At 36.7% G+C, this 16,500-nt stretch overlaps 5 protein-coding genes across 9 annotated transcripts; 3 read left to right on the forward strand and 2 right to left on the reverse strand.

The window, feature by feature from the left end:
• Positions 1–1,012: 1,012 nt before the first annotated feature.
• On the forward strand, positions 1,013–3,682 carry LOC18017969 (amino acid transporter AVT1J). Of its 3 annotated transcripts, none has more exons than XM_006399978.2 (3): positions 1,013–1,394; positions 2,283–2,893; positions 2,976–3,682. In XM_006399978.2, the coding sequence occupies exons 1-3, from the start codon at positions 1,241–1,243 to the stop codon at positions 3,501–3,503; spliced, it is 1,293 nt and encodes a 430-aa protein (XP_006400041.1). In that variant the 5' UTR covers positions 1,013–1,240; the 3' UTR covers positions 3,504–3,682. The 3 variants fall into 3 exon arrangements, with proteins under 3 accessions (XP_006400041.1, XP_024012288.1, XP_024012289.1); XM_024156520.1 differs by lacking the exon at positions 1,013–1,394 and adding an exon at positions 1,789–2,138; XM_024156521.1 differs by lacking the exon at positions 1,013–1,394 and adding an exon at positions 2,077–2,151.
• Positions 3,575–6,206, reverse strand: LOC18017970 (ATP-dependent zinc metalloprotease FTSH 6, chloroplastic). Its single transcript, XM_024156522.1, is given in 5 exon segments — positions 3,575–3,924; positions 4,001–4,241; positions 4,320–4,712; positions 4,714–5,259; positions 5,337–6,206. Coding segments are annotated over 5 exon segments (2,148 nt in total). The 5' UTR covers positions 5,963–6,206; the 3' UTR covers positions 3,575–3,582.
• Positions 6,207–6,538: 332 nt separating this feature from the next.
• LOC18017971 (uncharacterized protein At5g19025) lies at positions 6,539–8,230 on the reverse strand. The gene is made up of 2 exons (XM_006399980.2): positions 6,942–8,230; positions 6,539–6,653 (listed from the first exon to the last, which is right to left on the reverse strand). Exon 1 carries the CDS (start codon positions 7,645–7,647, stop codon positions 6,952–6,954), a length of 696 nt encoding a protein of 231 aa, XP_006400043.1. The 5' UTR covers positions 7,648–8,230; the 3' UTR covers positions 6,539–6,653; positions 6,942–6,951.
• Positions 8,231–10,385: 2,155 nt separating this feature from the next.
• LOC18017972 lies at positions 10,386–11,778 on the forward strand. The gene is made up of 5 exons (XM_024156737.1): positions 10,386–10,469; positions 10,565–10,607; positions 10,726–10,813; positions 10,951–11,021; positions 11,467–11,778. The coding sequence occupies exons 3-5, from the start codon at positions 10,744–10,746 to the stop codon at positions 11,578–11,580; spliced, it is 255 nt and encodes an 84-aa protein (XP_024012505.1). The 5' UTR covers positions 10,386–10,469; positions 10,565–10,607; positions 10,726–10,743; the 3' UTR covers positions 11,581–11,778.
• A 952-nt stretch (positions 11,779–12,730) lies between these two features.
• LOC18018116 (RNA-binding KH domain-containing protein RCF3) lies at positions 12,731–16,464 on the forward strand. 3 transcript variants are annotated; one of them, XM_006399983.2, is made up of 8 exons: positions 12,731–12,870; positions 13,247–13,847; positions 13,965–14,390; positions 14,477–14,734; positions 14,848–15,105; positions 15,189–15,259; positions 15,427–15,500; positions 15,675–16,464. In XM_006399983.2, the coding sequence occupies exons 2-7, from the start codon at positions 13,266–13,268 to the stop codon at positions 15,473–15,475; spliced, it is 1,644 nt and encodes a 547-aa protein (XP_006400046.1). In that variant the 5' UTR covers positions 12,731–12,870; positions 13,247–13,265; the 3' UTR covers positions 15,476–15,500; positions 15,675–16,464. The 3 variants fall into 3 exon arrangements, with proteins under 3 accessions (XP_006400046.1, XP_006400047.1, XP_024012005.1); XM_006399984.2 differs by having other exon boundaries at positions 16,090–16,464; XM_024156237.1 differs by having other exon boundaries at positions 12,733–12,870; positions 13,241–13,847.
• Positions 16,465–16,500: the final 36 nt, after the last annotated feature.

Genomic DNA, 16,500 nt, shown 5'->3' on the forward strand with positions numbered 1-16,500 from the left:
AGAAAATTCTTTTAATATTTTTTCCTTTAAAAGAGTTTAAGATGTATTTTTTAATTTCTTGAATTTTCCTGAATTTTAAAGCTTTTAAAAGTATTTATTTCAAAATTTTATGTCTAAAAGTGGTCAAATTTTAAAAAGTACTAAGAGGACAATAATTTAGTTTTTTTTGTCCTATAAATACAATTACCCTTATATAGTTTTAGTTCAAGAAAAAAAGTTTTTTAATTTATGTTTTTAAGTAAAAATAGAGAAAGTACTACTTTCGCTATATCTTAAATATCAATAGACAAACTGATAGTTTGATAGCCATGTCATTTGATTTAACGGGTATTTTATAATCAGAAATGTTGTATACAGATCTATCGTGATCCCCAATGTTAAAAAGTAAACACGGGGTGGTTAAATAAGAATATCGCCATTTTCACCCCGTTTCTATCAAAAATAAAGAAAGACCTATGAAAAATGAGTAAACGACAACAAAATTGATTTTCTGTCAAGTGAATCTTGTAACCTTGACTGTGCACAACATACATTTTTTTCACAACTTTTGTAGTTTCAAAACTGATTAATTATGACATTTTTCTAAAATTATAACATTCAAATCTACAACTATGCTCACAATAGTTAACGATGGAATTGCTGATTTTGTTGTTCTTGTTGTTGTTGTTGTTTTTAAGGAGGGTACAGATCTAAATTCAACTAATCTTAAATATAGCTGCCAGATTATACAATGTACATACAGTACTAGGTTTGCTAGTGAATCTAAAATGTAGTATTATTTCGAATAATTAAATAAGAGTGGAATTATTCTAGTAAAATGAAACTCAAAAGGGAAGAAGATCCGAATATTTTTACTGCAATTTGACTACAAATTATTCAATTAGAAAGAGATATTATAATATTTTATACTAAAAAAATTCCACTATAACATCCCAGTTTGTTTCTGAGAATCATTTAGAAGATCTAGTCAATGTATTGTGAAAACAAAATTATAACCCCCACGTTTCACGCATCTCGTGTTATAATCACAAAGATTAAATTTTGCATAAACATCGGGTCATATATACCCTATATATATATATATATATATATATATATAAGCCTTTCGAGTTTTTGTTGTACTTGCAACTTCTCTCTATCTATCTCCTTCGACTCTCAATCTGTCTCTTTCTCTCTCTCTATCTCTCTACCCCTTTGTCTCTACCGACATCGAAGGAGCAGGGTCGAAGATTAAACAACTATGAACGAGGAGGGATCTTTCATGTCGGAGCCATTCATCGTTAAGACGATTGATGATGAGGAAGCGACGCTTCATAATTATGAGTTCGATAATACTTCACAGGGCAATACTTCTTTCTCCAAGACTTGTTTCCATGGCATTAACGCTTTATCAGGTTTGTTTAAAACAAAGAAACAAAAATGTCCCTTTTGATTTATTCAATAATACTTCCTTATTCTTATCTCCAAGCTCCATAACTCACGGCCAAGGATCCTACTCTTGGCTTATCCACATATATGGATATATATTTTAAATATGTATATATACATATTAAGACGTAGAAAGAAGACATTGTTTTGATAACAACATTATAATACGGCTAAGTTTAGCTACATTCTAGAAGTTATTAACTCAAGCTTTTGACTTTACGTGTATCTAGATTGGTATGTAGTGTTCAATCCTATCTTTGCCTCAGATTTTTTTGGTTGATTGATTCATTTTCGTTAGTAGATTATATGAACCAAACTAAAAATCAATTCTAATTATATCCTATATGTTCGTACTGTGATAGGTTTCCTATATTATCAAAAACTATAATATTGAATCTAGACCAAACTAGTTTTTGCTTTTCAGTTTTACACATGTTTGGTAAAACATTACAACACGCCATTTTCATTATCTTGTTCGTATATCCATATATATAGAGTATGTATACAGACAAGAAAAGCTAACAGTTAAGTCAAAAGAAAACAATAGTACAATTATCTTTCAGTATCAACATACAACGTGTCCCTTAGCAACCTAACTCATTTACAACACTTCTTCCCTTCTCAACTTGTGTTCTTCTTCTTCTTCTACAAGTCTTCAATAAAATCAAATATCATACTTCCATAACGATCTAGGCGCGGGCCACCATTTTGTTAGTTTTAAATGTTTGTGTTTAAAAATAAAATATAAATTGTAAATGTTAACATACAAACACGAACAACATATATAAGGTTTGCATTTGCGTTTAAAAAAATCAATCCTCTAATCAACTTTATTTATTTTTCTTTCTTTTTAGGTGTGGGAATATTATCAGTCCCTTATGCGTTAGCATCCGGAGGATGGCTAAGTTTGATCATACTCTTCACAGTAGCCATCACAACTTTCTATTGTGCCATCCTCATTAAGAGATGTATGGACATAGACCCGCTTCTTAGATCTTACCCTGACATTGGCTACAAAGCCTTTGGTAACACAGGACGGATCGTTGTCTCCATCTTCATGAACCTCGAGCTTTACCTAGTGGCGACTAGTTTCTTGATCTTAGAAGGAGACAATCTTGATAAACTCTTCTCAAACGTTGGGTTCAACTTCATGGGACTTGAATTCAAAGGCAAGCAAATGTTCATCGTCCTTGTAGCTCTCATTATTCTTCCAACGGTTTGGTTAGACGATATGAGGATTCTTTCTTATGTTTCCGCGAGTGGTGTCTTTGCCTCCGGGTTGATTCTTGCTTCTATCTTTTGGGTTGGAGCATTTGATGGAGTAGGGTTCAAGAACAATGACTCAGAGACCTTTCGTCTTAATGGAGTCGCTACTTCCGTGAGCTTATACGCGTTTTGTTACTGCGCTCACCCGGTTTTCCCAACTCTATACACTTCCATGAAAAACAAACGCCAATTCTCAAACGTAAGTTTTATCATCAAAACATACCATCAGAGTTTTGTTTTTTTTTGGCAGACTAATAATTTCGTATGTTTTTCTTTCGCAGGTTATGGTTATATGTTTTACAATATGCACATTCATATATGCATCGGTGGCGATATTGGGTTACTTAATGTATGGATCCAATGTAGAATCACAAATCACATTGAATCTTCCGACAGATAAGGTTAGTTCAAAAGTGGCGATATGCACTACATTGGTGAACCCCATTGCTAAGTTTGCCCTCATGGTTACACCTATTATCGACGCAATGAGAAGCCGGTTTTCCCGGTTTTTGCCTCACAAAAAATCCTCTGGTTTAGTTTTGAGTACGATGTTGGTTGTTAGCAATGTGATTGTGGCGTTGCTTCTTCCGTTTTTCGGTGATCTCATGAGTTTGGTCGGAGCATTCTTGAGCGCAACCGCATCGGTTATATTACCATGTTTGTGTTACCTAAAGATCTCTGGCAAATACGGAAGACTCGGGTTTGAAACAATGGTGCTTATCGGTATCATACTCATCGGTATCGTGGTTGTGATAACCGGAACTTACCAAGCGGTTAAAGACATTTTTGGCAGGTTACGTCTGGTCTAGTTAAAGTTTAGGACCAATATATGTAATACGAATACAATATTATTTTATTTATTTATCCGAGTTTCCGGTTAGATTTGTATTACACACTAATCAAGTCTTTGATTCGAGCTTTATCCTCGGTATTTAAAGGTTTATCAGTGTACTCAGACAAAATCGCTCGAAATTCGTCTCCGGTTAAGGTTTCCTTGTCCAACAAAACATCAACAAGCTTGTCTATGGCTTCTCTGTTATTCCTCACGTGGTTCTTCGCGATCTCGTAAGCGTTACCGATTATTTTCCTCACGCACGAATCAATTTCCTCCGCGAGTTTCTCGGACAAGGGGTTTCTCGCGAGCATCCTAAGAACGACGTCGCTTTGCTTAGCCGCTGGGTCGGTTAGAGCCCACGGACCAATCTCCGACATACCAAACATCGTCACCATCTGAAACCAAAAGAAGAATTAGAAAAATCACCGGTTTTTTTTTCCGGTTAAGATTTTTTGGTTTTAATTACTGTACCTGTCTTGCGATCTGGGTGATTTGCTGGATATCTCCGGCGGCTCCGGCGGTTATTTCCGGCTCTCCGAAAATCACATCCTCGGCGGCTCTGCCTCCGAGTCCCCCGACGATTCTAGCGAACAGTTGCTGTTTAGAAACCAATGTCGGATCTTCTCCCGGTCTGAACCACGTGAGACCACGTGCTTGACCTCTAGGAATCAACGTTACTTTCTGAACCGGGTCGTGACCCACCGTCAATGTCCTAATCCCGAAGCAAAACCGGTTCATTTCAACAAAAACAGAGTAGTTACGGTTATTGAATTGAGAACCGGTAACTTACGCACAGACTGCGTGTCCGACTTCGTGGTACGCTACAATCGCTTTGCTTTTACCATCGATCATCTTCGTCCCTTCCATTCCGGCGACGATCCGATCGATCGAGTCGTCAATCTCTTCGAGGGTAATTTTGTCTTTTCCTCTTCTTCCGGCGAGAATCGCGGCTTCGTTCATAAGATTCGCCAGGTCTGCTCCGCTGAAACCCGGAGTTCTCATGGCGATCACGCTCAAACGCACTTCATTGTCAAGTTTCTTGCTTTTGCTGTGAACTTTCAGTATCTCCTCTCGTCCTCTGATATCCGGTAAACCAACGAAAACCTGTTCAAATTAAACCACCATTATATTATTACCAGATCGGTCTTGTTTGCTAGATTTTGTATGTCAAGCCTTAACCAAAACATACCTGTCTATCGAATCTTCCTGCTCGGATCAAAGCAGAGTCTAGAATCTCCGGCCGGTTTGTTGCAGCGATCACAAGCACTCCAGTATTCCCCGTAAACCCGTCCATTTCGGTTAAAATCTGGTTTAGCGTCTGCTCACGTTCGTCGTTTCCTCCTCCTAAACCGGTTCCTCTCATCCTCCCAACAGCATCGATCTCATCAATGAACACTAAACAAGGTGAATTAGCCTTTGCCTTATTGAACAAGTCTCTAACCCTAGAAGCTCCTACACCAACGAACATCTCTATGAACTCCGAGCCCGACAATGAGAAAAACGGAACGCCGGCTTCTCCGGCTATAGCCTTGGCCAGAAGAGTTTTTCCGGTTCCCGGCGGTCCGGTCAACAAGATGCCTTTTGGGATTTTAGCCCCCAAGGCTGAGAATTTTTCTGGGGTTTTCAAGAACTCAACTATCTCTTCAAAGTCTTGCTTGGCTTCGTCTACTCCTGCTACATCCTCGAACGTTATCCCTGTGTTTGGTTCCATCTCAAACCTAGCTTTGTTCCTGTTACAAGGAGGCATACTTTAGAAACTCAGTTCTATTCTTGGGTTAATATTCAAAACTGATTATGAATGATTTACCTTCCAAGACCAAAAGGCAAGTTGGGTCTAGCAGGGTTTCTATTAAAAGAAGATGTTAAAAGCAGAGAGCCAAGTAAGAGCAAAGGAAACCCGAGATTCCCCAAGAAGTCGAGCAAGAAAGCTCCCCAATTCACATCCATGGGATGAGCAGCGAAATCGACGTTCTTCTCCCTCATCTTCCTGATCAGATCGACCGGTAATCCGGGAAGGTTAATCCTAACCCTCTGAATCTTTCTTAATGCTGGATTGGAGATCTCTGCGATGGCAACAGTCCCGTTCTCGAACAAGTCAACTTTCTTCACTTCATTCTCTTCCAGATGGCGCAGGAACCTCGAGTATGACATTCTATTGGAAGTGGCTTCGATGGGAGCTTCTGGTTCAGCTTTTGCGGGGTGAGCAAGAGAAGTTGTTAGAGATGACGTAAATCCCAAGGCAGTCAAACTCAATAGTGCTCTCTTGGTGAGTTTATGGTCTAAATTTTGGGTTCTGTGAAGAGGGGCCTTAGGCCTGTGGCTGGATTTCAATAAATGGGTCGGTTTTGGAAACTCTTGGGACTTGTTATTACAGTTTGGGATGTTAGAGAGAGGGAGAGACAAAGCTGATGATGATGATGATGATGATGCCATTTAGAAGATCAAAGCCAAGGCCTTTGTTCTTCTTCGAGATTATGCGTCAAAGATTCTCTGAGATAAAGATTTGGTATTTTGATGTTTGTGCTAATTTGTTCGAGATTGTTATATAAACAATAAAAGGAGAAGATGAATGATGAGTGATGACCAAAACGAGGCGGATGTTTCTAGTTTCTTTTGTCTTTCTCTGGAACATTTAATTATCTTCTTGAATGATCCAGAGATTGTACTATGGAACAACAAAAATAATTATCGAAATTGAAGTGAATGAAGTTAAATTTTTTTACCTTGATTTGATTTATTAACATGTTGTGAGACACTTACTGATAACTAAATATATACATAGATCGAATGTGATTGATATAATCAGTCTTACAACAAATCTTAACACTTATCTTTTCCAATCTCCTTTTTAGTTTGTTTTCTTTCAAAAGAATTTCATATAACCATACACTTGGAGATTAAAAAGGCAGACAGAGTTTCATGGTAATCTCTCTGTGGCCCCATTTCGCAAAAGTTGTCGTAGTTTGCTTCATCCACTCAAGACAACTTTTTAACTTCGTTGACGCATTTCGTCGAGCAACTAAACAGCATTTCTGAGTTCAAGAGATGTTTCAAGTAATAGTCCCAAAAGTTTCAACATTTGTGATACATTTTCAACCAGATCATATACACCAGAAACACAGAACTGCCAGAGTAGAGTCCAAAAAAACATAATCAAAAAACCAAAGAACACATTCAAGAATTAAAACAAAATCATCATTATCCTTCACTATAACCAATTTTCTTTGCAATATCCTCATTGTAAGCTTTTATTTAAACACATGGAGATTAACACATATTTAGTCTTTGTGTACGAAGTTCTTGTGAAAATAACTAAACCCGAATAAGAAAAGAGTTGTTTATAAACTGTAATCATTATCGTCACATCATAACCTGTAATGATCCCCATCTTTATATCTCAAAAAGATCGAACCTTTTCTTCTTCATTTCTTGATCTTCCTTTGCTGATGCTGCTGCTGCTTCCTAGGTCCAGGAACCTCTAATCTCCCGACCGAACAGCCACATTTCGCCCTAAAAACCAACACTGCTCGCCCATTAGGTGGAGCCATCTTCTTCAGCTCCGCCTCTAATTCACGGTGGTGGTCACGAGGCAGCTCAAACAAACCCTTCTTGCTTACATTCTTCCCACTCGAGCTTCCATTGCTTGAGCTCTTTACACAATCCTCCGTCTCCAACTGAATATCGAACTCCGCATTAGCTTTCCTAAGCCCTTTGCAATTTGGCTTCCCACATCTATGGCGGCTACACAAGAGTATCACAATCATCCAAGCAGATAACGCAGTGCACGAGATGCTCAAAGCGATCAAGCCGTAGACGATCGGATCAGGGTTACGGATAATCTCTTCTTTGACTAAGCAAGAGATCTCTGAGAAGATTTCCACGGATTTGACGGTGATGAATCTGACGTAAGGGAAGATCAAGAAGCCTGAGGATGTGATCACGGCGATTAGGATCAACACGTCGATTGCAGCTGATCGAGATCCGTCGCAGCAGGCTGGGAAATTTGAGCAGCTCGTTGATTTTCTGCTGCTCCTTTGTTTCGGGTGGTGAGAATCTGCAGAGTTTGCCATGATCGGAGATTGGTCGACGACGGAGATTGAGCTCTGGAAATATACCATCTCAGATATTGACTCGAGCGATTTCGGAGATCGAAACCGAAATCGGATCGGTTTTTTTATTTCCCGATTCCAATCCGATCCTTCTTAATCGCGATCAAACACCCAAAAAAATCAAAGCTTGGGAATCAGATCGATCCTCCAAGTCCTGAAAATTAATCAGATACGATTAAAAGAAACCTGATTGGATTGGATCGAGAAATGGGTCCAATCTTTGATTGAACACACACCGAAATAAATTCGAAAACAGATCAAATCAATCCGATGAAGAATCTTCAACTCTAGCTTCCCACTTTATATGAAACGAAATCGGATTTCTAGCCAAAATCCAATATTTGAACTAACTCGAATCTAAATACACCGAAGCTTCGACGATCGTTTTTAAAAGGAGACGCAAGCGATGTTGAATTCAATATAAAAAAGGACAAAACATGGAGGAAATCTGGAGTTCGGAAATTCAATATATAAAAAAGGAAAACTAAATCGTCTTCGTCGTCAACATTTTTAAAGTTTTAATCTTTACGGTCCGAATCGATGATCGTGTCGTGTACGATGGAAGAGAAGAAGGCACACGCGTTTAAGATATGAGGCGATATAATAAAACTCAATCCTTCGTGCATAAGTGTATGCATCTCGAAAGTCCAAAGTATATTTAAAAAAATTAAAAAAAAAAACAAAATTTGTTAATATTTACTTTATTACTTTATATTGATTTCGTGGGTCACTACATACTCACTAGATTTCTCTTTCTCTAGGCTTAACTTATTTTTGTTTTGGCTCTTTCTGACAAACCCGCTTTAAATTATTACTTGTCCTTTTTAAAAAGAATAATATCACTATATACCAATAAATAACATGAAAATTAAGTGGTTCTGAAAAGTGGTTTTGACTACATACTATTTACTGAAAAAAGTTTATAAAATCCCTAAGACATATATCTGAAAAATTGAGTTCTCTCTTATGCGGTGGGTCCAAAATATACGAAAAGGTGTCAGAAAATATTGTATATGTAAACATACAATTGTTCGCTGTAATCAAGACAAAATAGAGGAAAGATAAAACAACAAGGGTAATAAAGAGAGTAGTTATTTACCATTTTTAGTCAGATCTAACTAAATTACAGATGCTCTCTTATGTTTTACATCACTAACTAATATGTTAACATATTAATACTTATAACATTTGGACAATACTTGTTATTATTGTTACCACGCTACCAAATATCGGATAACACGCCAACAAACACTACCATATTATTGTTAACATCTTAATAAATATCTGATATTATTATTAGCACGTTAACAAGTATCATATATTTTATTGCACCATAGTAACAAACTATGTTAACATGTTACAATATTTAAATATTATTGTTAACAAGTAGAAATATTAACATATATCATTGTTAACAAGTATAGATGTTAACATATATCATTGTTAATATGTAACAATAAGCATTGTTAACATGGTAACTTATATTACATATTATTGTTAGCATAATCCGGACAAACGATAACACTCATATGTAGTTATCAGATATATATACATTAAAATTAGTAAACGATAACCATAATACATAAACCGTTATATCGCATCTACCACATATGATACAGCATAGCTTATGGCAGATGACAGATGTCATAGATAGTTATCAATACTATCTTTGACTCCAACTGACGAGCATTAAATGCTGCTGTCGGTTAATTTCTTTTTTTTTGCAAATGTAATGACGTCAATTGGATATAAGGGTAAAAATGTGAAGTTTTGCTGATGTGGTATAAGCCACTTAATTTTAAAATATCTTTTGGTATATATTTAATTAAGTGGTCAACTTTTGGTATATACTAAAATAATTCTTTTAAAAATTATTATTTCTGACCGTAGTTAATAGTTACGAGGAAACCATTAGAAAAGCCCAAAATCATGACTTAAGCCCAGGCCCAATTTTTGCGATCTATAGCTAATAGCAAACTCTTGAAGTTGACTAAACAGAAAATCGTGGAACAATGCGTATTGGTTCTTTTTTCGTCCACTTTGTTCCGTACGGAGCAACATTCAACAACAAAACCTAAAGTGCATTGAATATCTGCATATCAATTTCAAAAAAAAAGTTTTTTTCTTTTGGTTTTTTGTAAAATTTGACAAGGCACTGATTTCATAAAAACCTCTTATAATCACATGCTTCAACATTTATTTAGCATTATTTTAATTTCGCATTTTCCCAAAAAAAAAATTACACAAATTATTGATTCATCTGTCTTGTTATATGGACGGCCATAAAAGTTAAATGGCAGCATGATATTCAATTCAAACTAAGTCAAACCTTGTTCCCTAATTAAAAAGTAATCACGGTAATCGATCTTTTTTCTGGATAGAAAGAGTTGGTGGCGAGCATGTGTAACTTTTGTTTCTTTGCTTGTTTTTTTGAACTTGTTTCTTTCCTCAATTCTAATACCCCAAAAAACGTTTTATTTTCATAGTCCAAAGTCCATACCTGCCAACCTCGTGGACGATAGCCTAACCTGCCTAAGCTAATGACTATAGAAAGTAATTACAAATGGAGAAAGTCTTGCTTTTATTAGAAAATCTGGCAGATTTCATTTATGTTCTACCTATACTTTTGATGAAATAGTTGACTATTATTTACGTGGTAAACTTTTACACACACACAAAAAAACGGATCACTTATAAAAAAAAACGGATATTCGTTGGTAGTGGCAGACATGAGGAGCTTGACTCCAGTTCATATCACGTGGAGTCATTGGGGTTACACGTGTAGCCACACGTGCGAGTTTGCTTGATGATAATCAACTCGCAATTTAAAGGTTTGTAAGTTCTTAATAATAGCTCAAGTATACAAAATAAAATAATTAAAGTATTCTATTCAGTTAATTACCATTTTTCTGCATTGGATCTGTAGCTGAAGCAGTTTCCAGGAAAAGTGGAAAACCTTGAAACTAAAGGTTCCTTTTTCTCTTTATTAAAGTCTTACTATTATAATAGGAATGGATATATTAATAACTAACAAAATCTATTACTAAAATAACAAGAAAATGTTTATTATATATATAAAATCTTCAGAACTTCAAACAGACAACAATGGGTCAATCTTGTTTCTTCAAAGTTCTTCTTGTTTCCTCTCTGTTACTACTGATCTTCTTCTCCACTGGTAATAGCTAATGTCATCTTCTTCATTTTTTAATCACACTATTAAATAATAGGAATTTAAGTGCCTATGTTCTTGACCCGTATATTAACTGAGGTTTTGAATTTATGCCTGGTGATTTTTATTTGTGAAATTTGTAGCCATGGGGAGAAACCTGCGAACTGCAAAGTTGTCAGAAGTTTACAGTACTGTTGATCTATTTTCTTTCAAGGTACTTCTTTTTTCTCTACTTAATATCAGTTTGTTTCTTCTAAGTTCTAATGATAGAATGTTAACAATTTGAGTTTTATGAACTTATATAGGATTTTTGTAAAGGACCTATAATGTATTAAGATATATATTCAAACTCTCCGTGCATGGTTTTTTTTGTTTGGATTTAAATTACGTACGATTTTATTTCTTGGTTTACTTTTTTCGTGTATAACTAATGTAAACAGGATGTCCAATAAACATCTATCATTCCAACAATACCCAAAAAGTGTTTAACAATTTGTAACTAGGTCAAAAAGATTCCAAAGAATGGTATAGGTTTTAAACTGCGTTTTTGTCCCTCAATTTTGTTCCACAGTTGAAAAACCCCACTGTTGTCATATTAAAGCGTATCTATTTAATGATGTTGCACTAATAATAATTGTAAGTGGAAAATCAAAACGCAGGAAGGAATTGTGCGGAAGACGATGGAGCTGATGGATTACCAACCGCCGGAGTCTAACACCAACTGGAGTGGTTTCGTCGCCTCTCCTCCTCCCCAATCTCCTCCACTTTCATAATTTCCCAAAAAACGACAAATAACTCGTTTTCAGTTTTTTTCTTCTTTCGAAAACAAAATGGTCTGATATATGATTTTCCGCAATAAATAACAATATCTAATTTGACAATTCTATATCATGACAAGTTAAGTTTTGTGAGTTTTTTACTCTCTTAATTGTGGAAATTAATTATGAGTTCAAATGGTAACATATTTGTTTGATTTAATTGGTGGGTACATGGAAAACGCCATTTGTACTATATTTTCTTCATTTAGAAACTTATTTAGGTGAAATCCAGTCACGATGGTAATGTATTTAAACCGAATAAGCTCAACCGAACCTATCCGGATAAACCAACAAATTGTTATCTCAGAATCGATGTGAACTTTAATATAAAAATTAAAAAGTTTGCTAATATCGAACCAAATCGAAAAAGGAAAAAAAACACTAATCGAAGTCAAAGCAAATCGAAAAGGGGAAAAACCGAACTACAGTATAACTTGTACTTTTTTTTTATTTTTACTCAAAACTGATCCCTATCCAGATCTGAAGTCATACCGAACCGATCCATACCATACTAGTTTGGTAATTAGCTTTATTCTAGAACCAAAAATAACCGAGTTAGGAATGTCATGTCTGAAATTAAAATTAATTGAAGAAGAAATGGCTTTCACCTAAATACTCTTTCTTCATCCAGTAAATGTAAAAGCATCAGCTTCAATCATGTTGAATATCCAAGAACCCTAAAGAAGAATTGAAGCATAACATATTAGCATGAAACCATCGATATCGCCTGATTCCTTTCAAGCCGGAAACCAAAAGCTTAGGCAAATGCATTTTTGAACATTGGCAATCTGTAAAACTACAATCTGTAGTAGACGAGACGAGCTAGTTAAATAGTATCATGCAAATAATTGTTAATAAAGCCAGATAGTTTTCATTTTCCTTTATCTGCCCCCAAGTCTCAAAATGAGGGTTGAATACCTTTACTATTAACAACCTTTAAAGACTTACGGTGTAGCATCTTTAAAAGGCATAATTAGTCAGAATATATTGCTAAGTATCGCAACATCTATTGCAAAGTATCGCAACATCTAACTCGGTAATCACTTCAAGGGGTCTAAATAGGATAAGAGATAACAAGGGGTCAATAAGTACAATAGTCAAAAGGCTCGAGGCGTATTAGTAAAATCTGAAAATACACGCAAATCATATAATTGAAAGAAGAACAACCGATTAAAGTCCGCGCAAACCCTAGAAATTTTGATAATCTCAAATCCGAAGCAAAACGATTTCGTCAGCGGAATCAAGGTTCGTTACTTTTTCTTCTGCAATCCTAAAATCTCTGTGATTGTAATCAGATTCGGAATTTCTAATCTTTCCTATATTGGGGTCGTCTCCATTAGCTTTTTCAGTATGTTCTTCTAGCTGCAGAGCTTGATTGTTAGATAGACTAGAGTTTCGAGTTCTGATTTGATATGTTTCTTCGTTCTGCTGCGAAAATTGATTGTTGATATATATATATAATCTTGTTTTTGAATACACTCGTGGATTTACATACTTGCTTGCTTGTTTGAATGGTTGTGAAGTGCTACATTTTTTTCATTGAATGGTTGTAAGAACTCAAATATTACTATAGATTTGGAGTTCTGATTGTTTGATTTATATGTGATTGGAAAAGGTACAGATTTTCCCCTTTTTGTACAATGTCACCGGATCATAGAGACAGCCATAGAAAGAGGTCTCGTCCTCAGTCTGACTACGATGACAATGGTGGAAGCAAAAGGAGACATCGTGGTGACGATAGAGACTCGCTTGTAATCGATCGTGATGATACAGTGTTTCGATACCTGTGCCCTGTTAAAAAGATTGGGAGTGTCATTGGTAGAGGAGGTGATATCGTAAAGCAATTGAGAATGGAGACTAGATCTAAAATTAGAATAGGGGAGGCAATTCCTGGATGTGATGAACGCGTGATTACGATCTATAGCCCTAGTGATGAGACCAATACCTTTGAAGATGGAGAGAAAGTTCTTTCTCCTGCGCAGGATGCATTGTTCAGGATCCATGACAGAGTAGTTGCTGATGATGCACAAAGCGAAGATAGCTCTGAAGCAGAGCATCAAGTTACCGCCAGGCTGCTTGTTCCTTCAGATCAGATTGGATGTATTCTTGGGAGAGGTGGCCAAATTGTCCAGAACATTCGGAGTGAAACAGGTGCTCAGATACGCATCATCAAGGATAGAAATATGCCTCTTTGTGCCTTGAATTCAGATGAGCTCATTCAGGTATCTCGGAAGGAAATCTGGGTTTTTAGGTGTTATCTGTTTTAATTTTATTGCCTTTTCTTATGTGTGTCCATTGGCGAATTCCTTATGACATCATTTATCTCTTTTTCTTTCTAGATATCTGGAGAAGTGCTCATTGTTAAGAAGGCTCTTCATCAGATTGCCTCCCGCCTCCATGAAAATCCTTCACGTACTCAGAACCAACTTTCTTCTGCAATGGCCGGTGGATATTCTTCTGGTTCACTCATGAGCCATGCGGGTGGTACTCGAATTGTAGGGATAGCACCGCTGATGGGTTCCTATGGAGGATACAAAAATGATGCAGGAGATTGGTCACGCCCTTTATACCAAGCTCCTAGAAATGAGCCACCGGCAACAGATTTCTATATTCGGCTAGTTTCCCCAGTTGAAAACATTGCAAGTGTTATTGGTAAAGGTGGAGCTCTAATCAATCAGCTTCGACAGGAAACCAGAGCAACCATTAAAGTTGATAGCACTAGAACTGAAGGAAACGATTGTTTGATAACTATATCAGCAAGAGAGGTCTGATCTTCTTTCAACGGTCTTCTGCCTTTTAGGTGAAAAGAGTATCCAGCTTTTCTTCCTTGACAGTGTCTAATCTGTTTTAGGTTTTTGAGGATGCGTATTCCCCAGCCATAGAAGCAGCTATGCGGCTACAACCAAAATGCAGCGACAAGGTGGAAAGAGATTCTGGACTTGTTTCATTCACCACTCGTCTTCTTGTACCAAGTTCGAGGATTGGTTGTCTTCTTGGTAAAGGAGGAGCTATCATAAGTGAGATGAGAAGAATGACCAAGGCTAACATCCGCGTACTCGGGAAGGAAAATCTTCCAAAAGTTGCATCTGAAGATGATGAGATGGTTCAGGTAAAATTCACAATATCATAGTTTTACTACTGTAGTTACCATTGCAGTTTATCCTCTTACTCTTAAAGCCCTTGACGTGGAGTGCTAACAGCAGAAGCAATTTTGATGGTCAGATTTCTGGAGAACTTGATGTTGCCAAGGAAGCTCTCATACAAATTACATCAAGATTAAGAGCCAACGTTTTTGACCGGGAAGGTGCTGTTTCTGCACTTATGCCGGTATTGCCTTATGTTCCTGTTGCACCAGATGCTGGTGATAGATTGGACTATGATAGTAGAGATAGCAGAAGACCTGAACGCGGGAACCATTATCCTGGTGGTTATGGCTCAAGCGGCTTGTCTGCTGAAGGTTATTCGCCTTATGGTGCGCCGGTATGTCTTCTAAAGGTTTCCATTACATGATGTTCTGAACTTATCAATTCTCAATTAATGAATCTTCGGACGTGCTTTTGTAGGTTGGTGGTAGTAGTAGTACTCCATATGGAGTGTATGGAGGCTATGCATCTGGACGCAGTGGCAGTTCTGGGTTAGATTATTTTGTTCCCTGTTGTATTTGTGACACTATATCAAGTATTTACTATTTAGAACTTTGGTTATCAAGTGTTTCCATTGTCGATGTACAGCACACACTTTTGGTTTACATTTGCCTAACAACTATTGGTGATTGATCCTTATCATGGGTTTTGTCATCAGGGTATCCAGCCATTCCTCTACCTATCGACGCAGAAACTATGATTACTAGTAGCTGTTGGTGGGTGATGAAAAAGGTTAGATTTACATTATAAGTTTGTTTAAGTCCTTCCTCAAAACTTAGTTTACCTTAGCTATTATTTTAGCCCCAAGTTCATGACATAATCTGATCTGATCTGTCCCGGTGTCAGAATCTGATACACTGCTTTTTTTTTCCCTTTGTGACCTTTTTCCCCGTCCCACTAAAACAGTGTGAGATCCTGAAGCCTGAAGCCAATCCCACAGCCCACAGTTGAAGCCTTTTCACCAAACAAGATGACAAAGCTGAACCACAAAACTCTACCTAGGAAGAACCGATAACATGTGGATGAGATATAATAAAAATTGTCCATGTCCGTTTGTTACCAAAATACTGCCAAGCTCCTACCCGTTAAACCATGTCTAGTTGCCTGTAATGCTGTCTATCTATCTTTCAGTTTACCTTGTCTTTTCCTTGGATCAGATTCAGGAACCTTGAGTTTGGTTGTCCTTAGTCCCGTTTGTATGAATTATGTCGCTATATTAAACGCTCTCATGTATTTGGTTTTACGAGCCTCTCTCTGACAGGTTTCGGTATCACAAAAAGTGTTCACTTAAAATCTCTCAGTCTTTAAAGATCATATGCAGGGAAAGAGATGAGTGAGAATATATCGGTTCTCATCGACTTTAGGAAGGTAAGTCAACCACTTGGGAATCAATCTATTGTCCCTTTTGGTCCACATAAAAGGTATATAAACTTCTTCTTCTTCTTCTTCTTCTTCTTCTTCTTCTCTCTCTCTCTATCTCTCTCTACGTTATTTCTATGTACATATGCTTCTCTGCCAGCAGTTGAAGACGGGATACTATATCTGGAAGATTCTCATCGTTGGAAACCAATCTTTTGATTATTAGATTGTTGTCAAGCTTCATCTCGCCATATGTGAGAATTTAGAACTACTTAAAACAGTTTTTATGTAAAATTATTGGATCGATAAACTCAATAATCCTTTTTGTTTGTGTTCATTTGTCTTTCCAGAATAGTTACATAATTCGGTGAAT

This window comes from Eutrema salsugineum, unplaced genomic scaffold (assembly GCF_000478725.1).
Source record: "Eutrema salsugineum unplaced genomic scaffold, Eutsalg1_0 scaffold_2, whole genome shotgun sequence".
Taxonomy (NCBI): Eukaryota; Viridiplantae; Streptophyta; class Magnoliopsida; order Brassicales; family Brassicaceae; genus Eutrema; species Eutrema salsugineum.

What these genes read in the sequence shown, in the direction of transcription:
- LOC18018116 (XM_006399983.2), top strand. Translation starts at nt 13,266, where the DNA reads ATGTCACCGGATCATAGAGACAGCCATAGAAAGAGGTCTCGTCCTCAG. An exon ending in ATTCAGATGAGCTCATTCAG is followed by an intron (nt 13,848 to 13,964) that starts GTATCTCGGAAG and finishes TTTTCTTTCTAG; the next exon opens with ATATCTGGAGAAGTGCTCAT. An exon ending in TAACTATATCAGCAAGAGAG is followed by an intron (nt 14,391 to 14,476) that starts GTCTGATCTTCT and finishes AATCTGTTTTAG; the next exon opens with GTTTTTGAGGATGCGTATTC.
- LOC18017969 (XM_006399978.2), top strand. Translation starts at nt 1,241, where the DNA reads ATGAACGAGGAGGGATCTTTCATGTCGGAGCCATTCATCGTTAAGACG. An exon ending in TGGCATTAACGCTTTATCAG is followed by an intron (nt 1,395 to 2,282) that starts GTTTGTTTAAAA and finishes CTTTCTTTTTAG; the next exon opens with GTGTGGGAATATTATCAGTC. An exon ending in ACAAACGCCAATTCTCAAAC is followed by an intron (nt 2,894 to 2,975) that starts GTAAGTTTTATC and finishes TTTCTTTCGCAG; the next exon opens with GTTATGGTTATATGTTTTAC.
- LOC18017972 (XM_024156737.1), top strand. Translation starts at nt 10,744, where the DNA reads ATGGGTCAATCTTGTTTCTTCAAAGTTCTTCTTGTTTCCTCTCTGTTA. An exon ending in ACTGATCTTCTTCTCCACTG is followed by an intron (nt 10,814 to 10,950) that starts GTAATAGCTAAT and finishes TGAAATTTGTAG; the next exon opens with CCATGGGGAGAAACCTGCGA. An exon ending in TTGATCTATTTTCTTTCAAG is followed by an intron (nt 11,022 to 11,466) that starts GTACTTCTTTTT and finishes ATCAAAACGCAG; the next exon opens with GAAGGAATTGTGCGGAAGAC.
- LOC18017971 (XM_006399980.2), bottom strand. Translation starts at nt 7,647, where the DNA reads ATGGTATATTTCCAGAGCTCAATCTCCGTCGTCGACCAATCTCCGATC.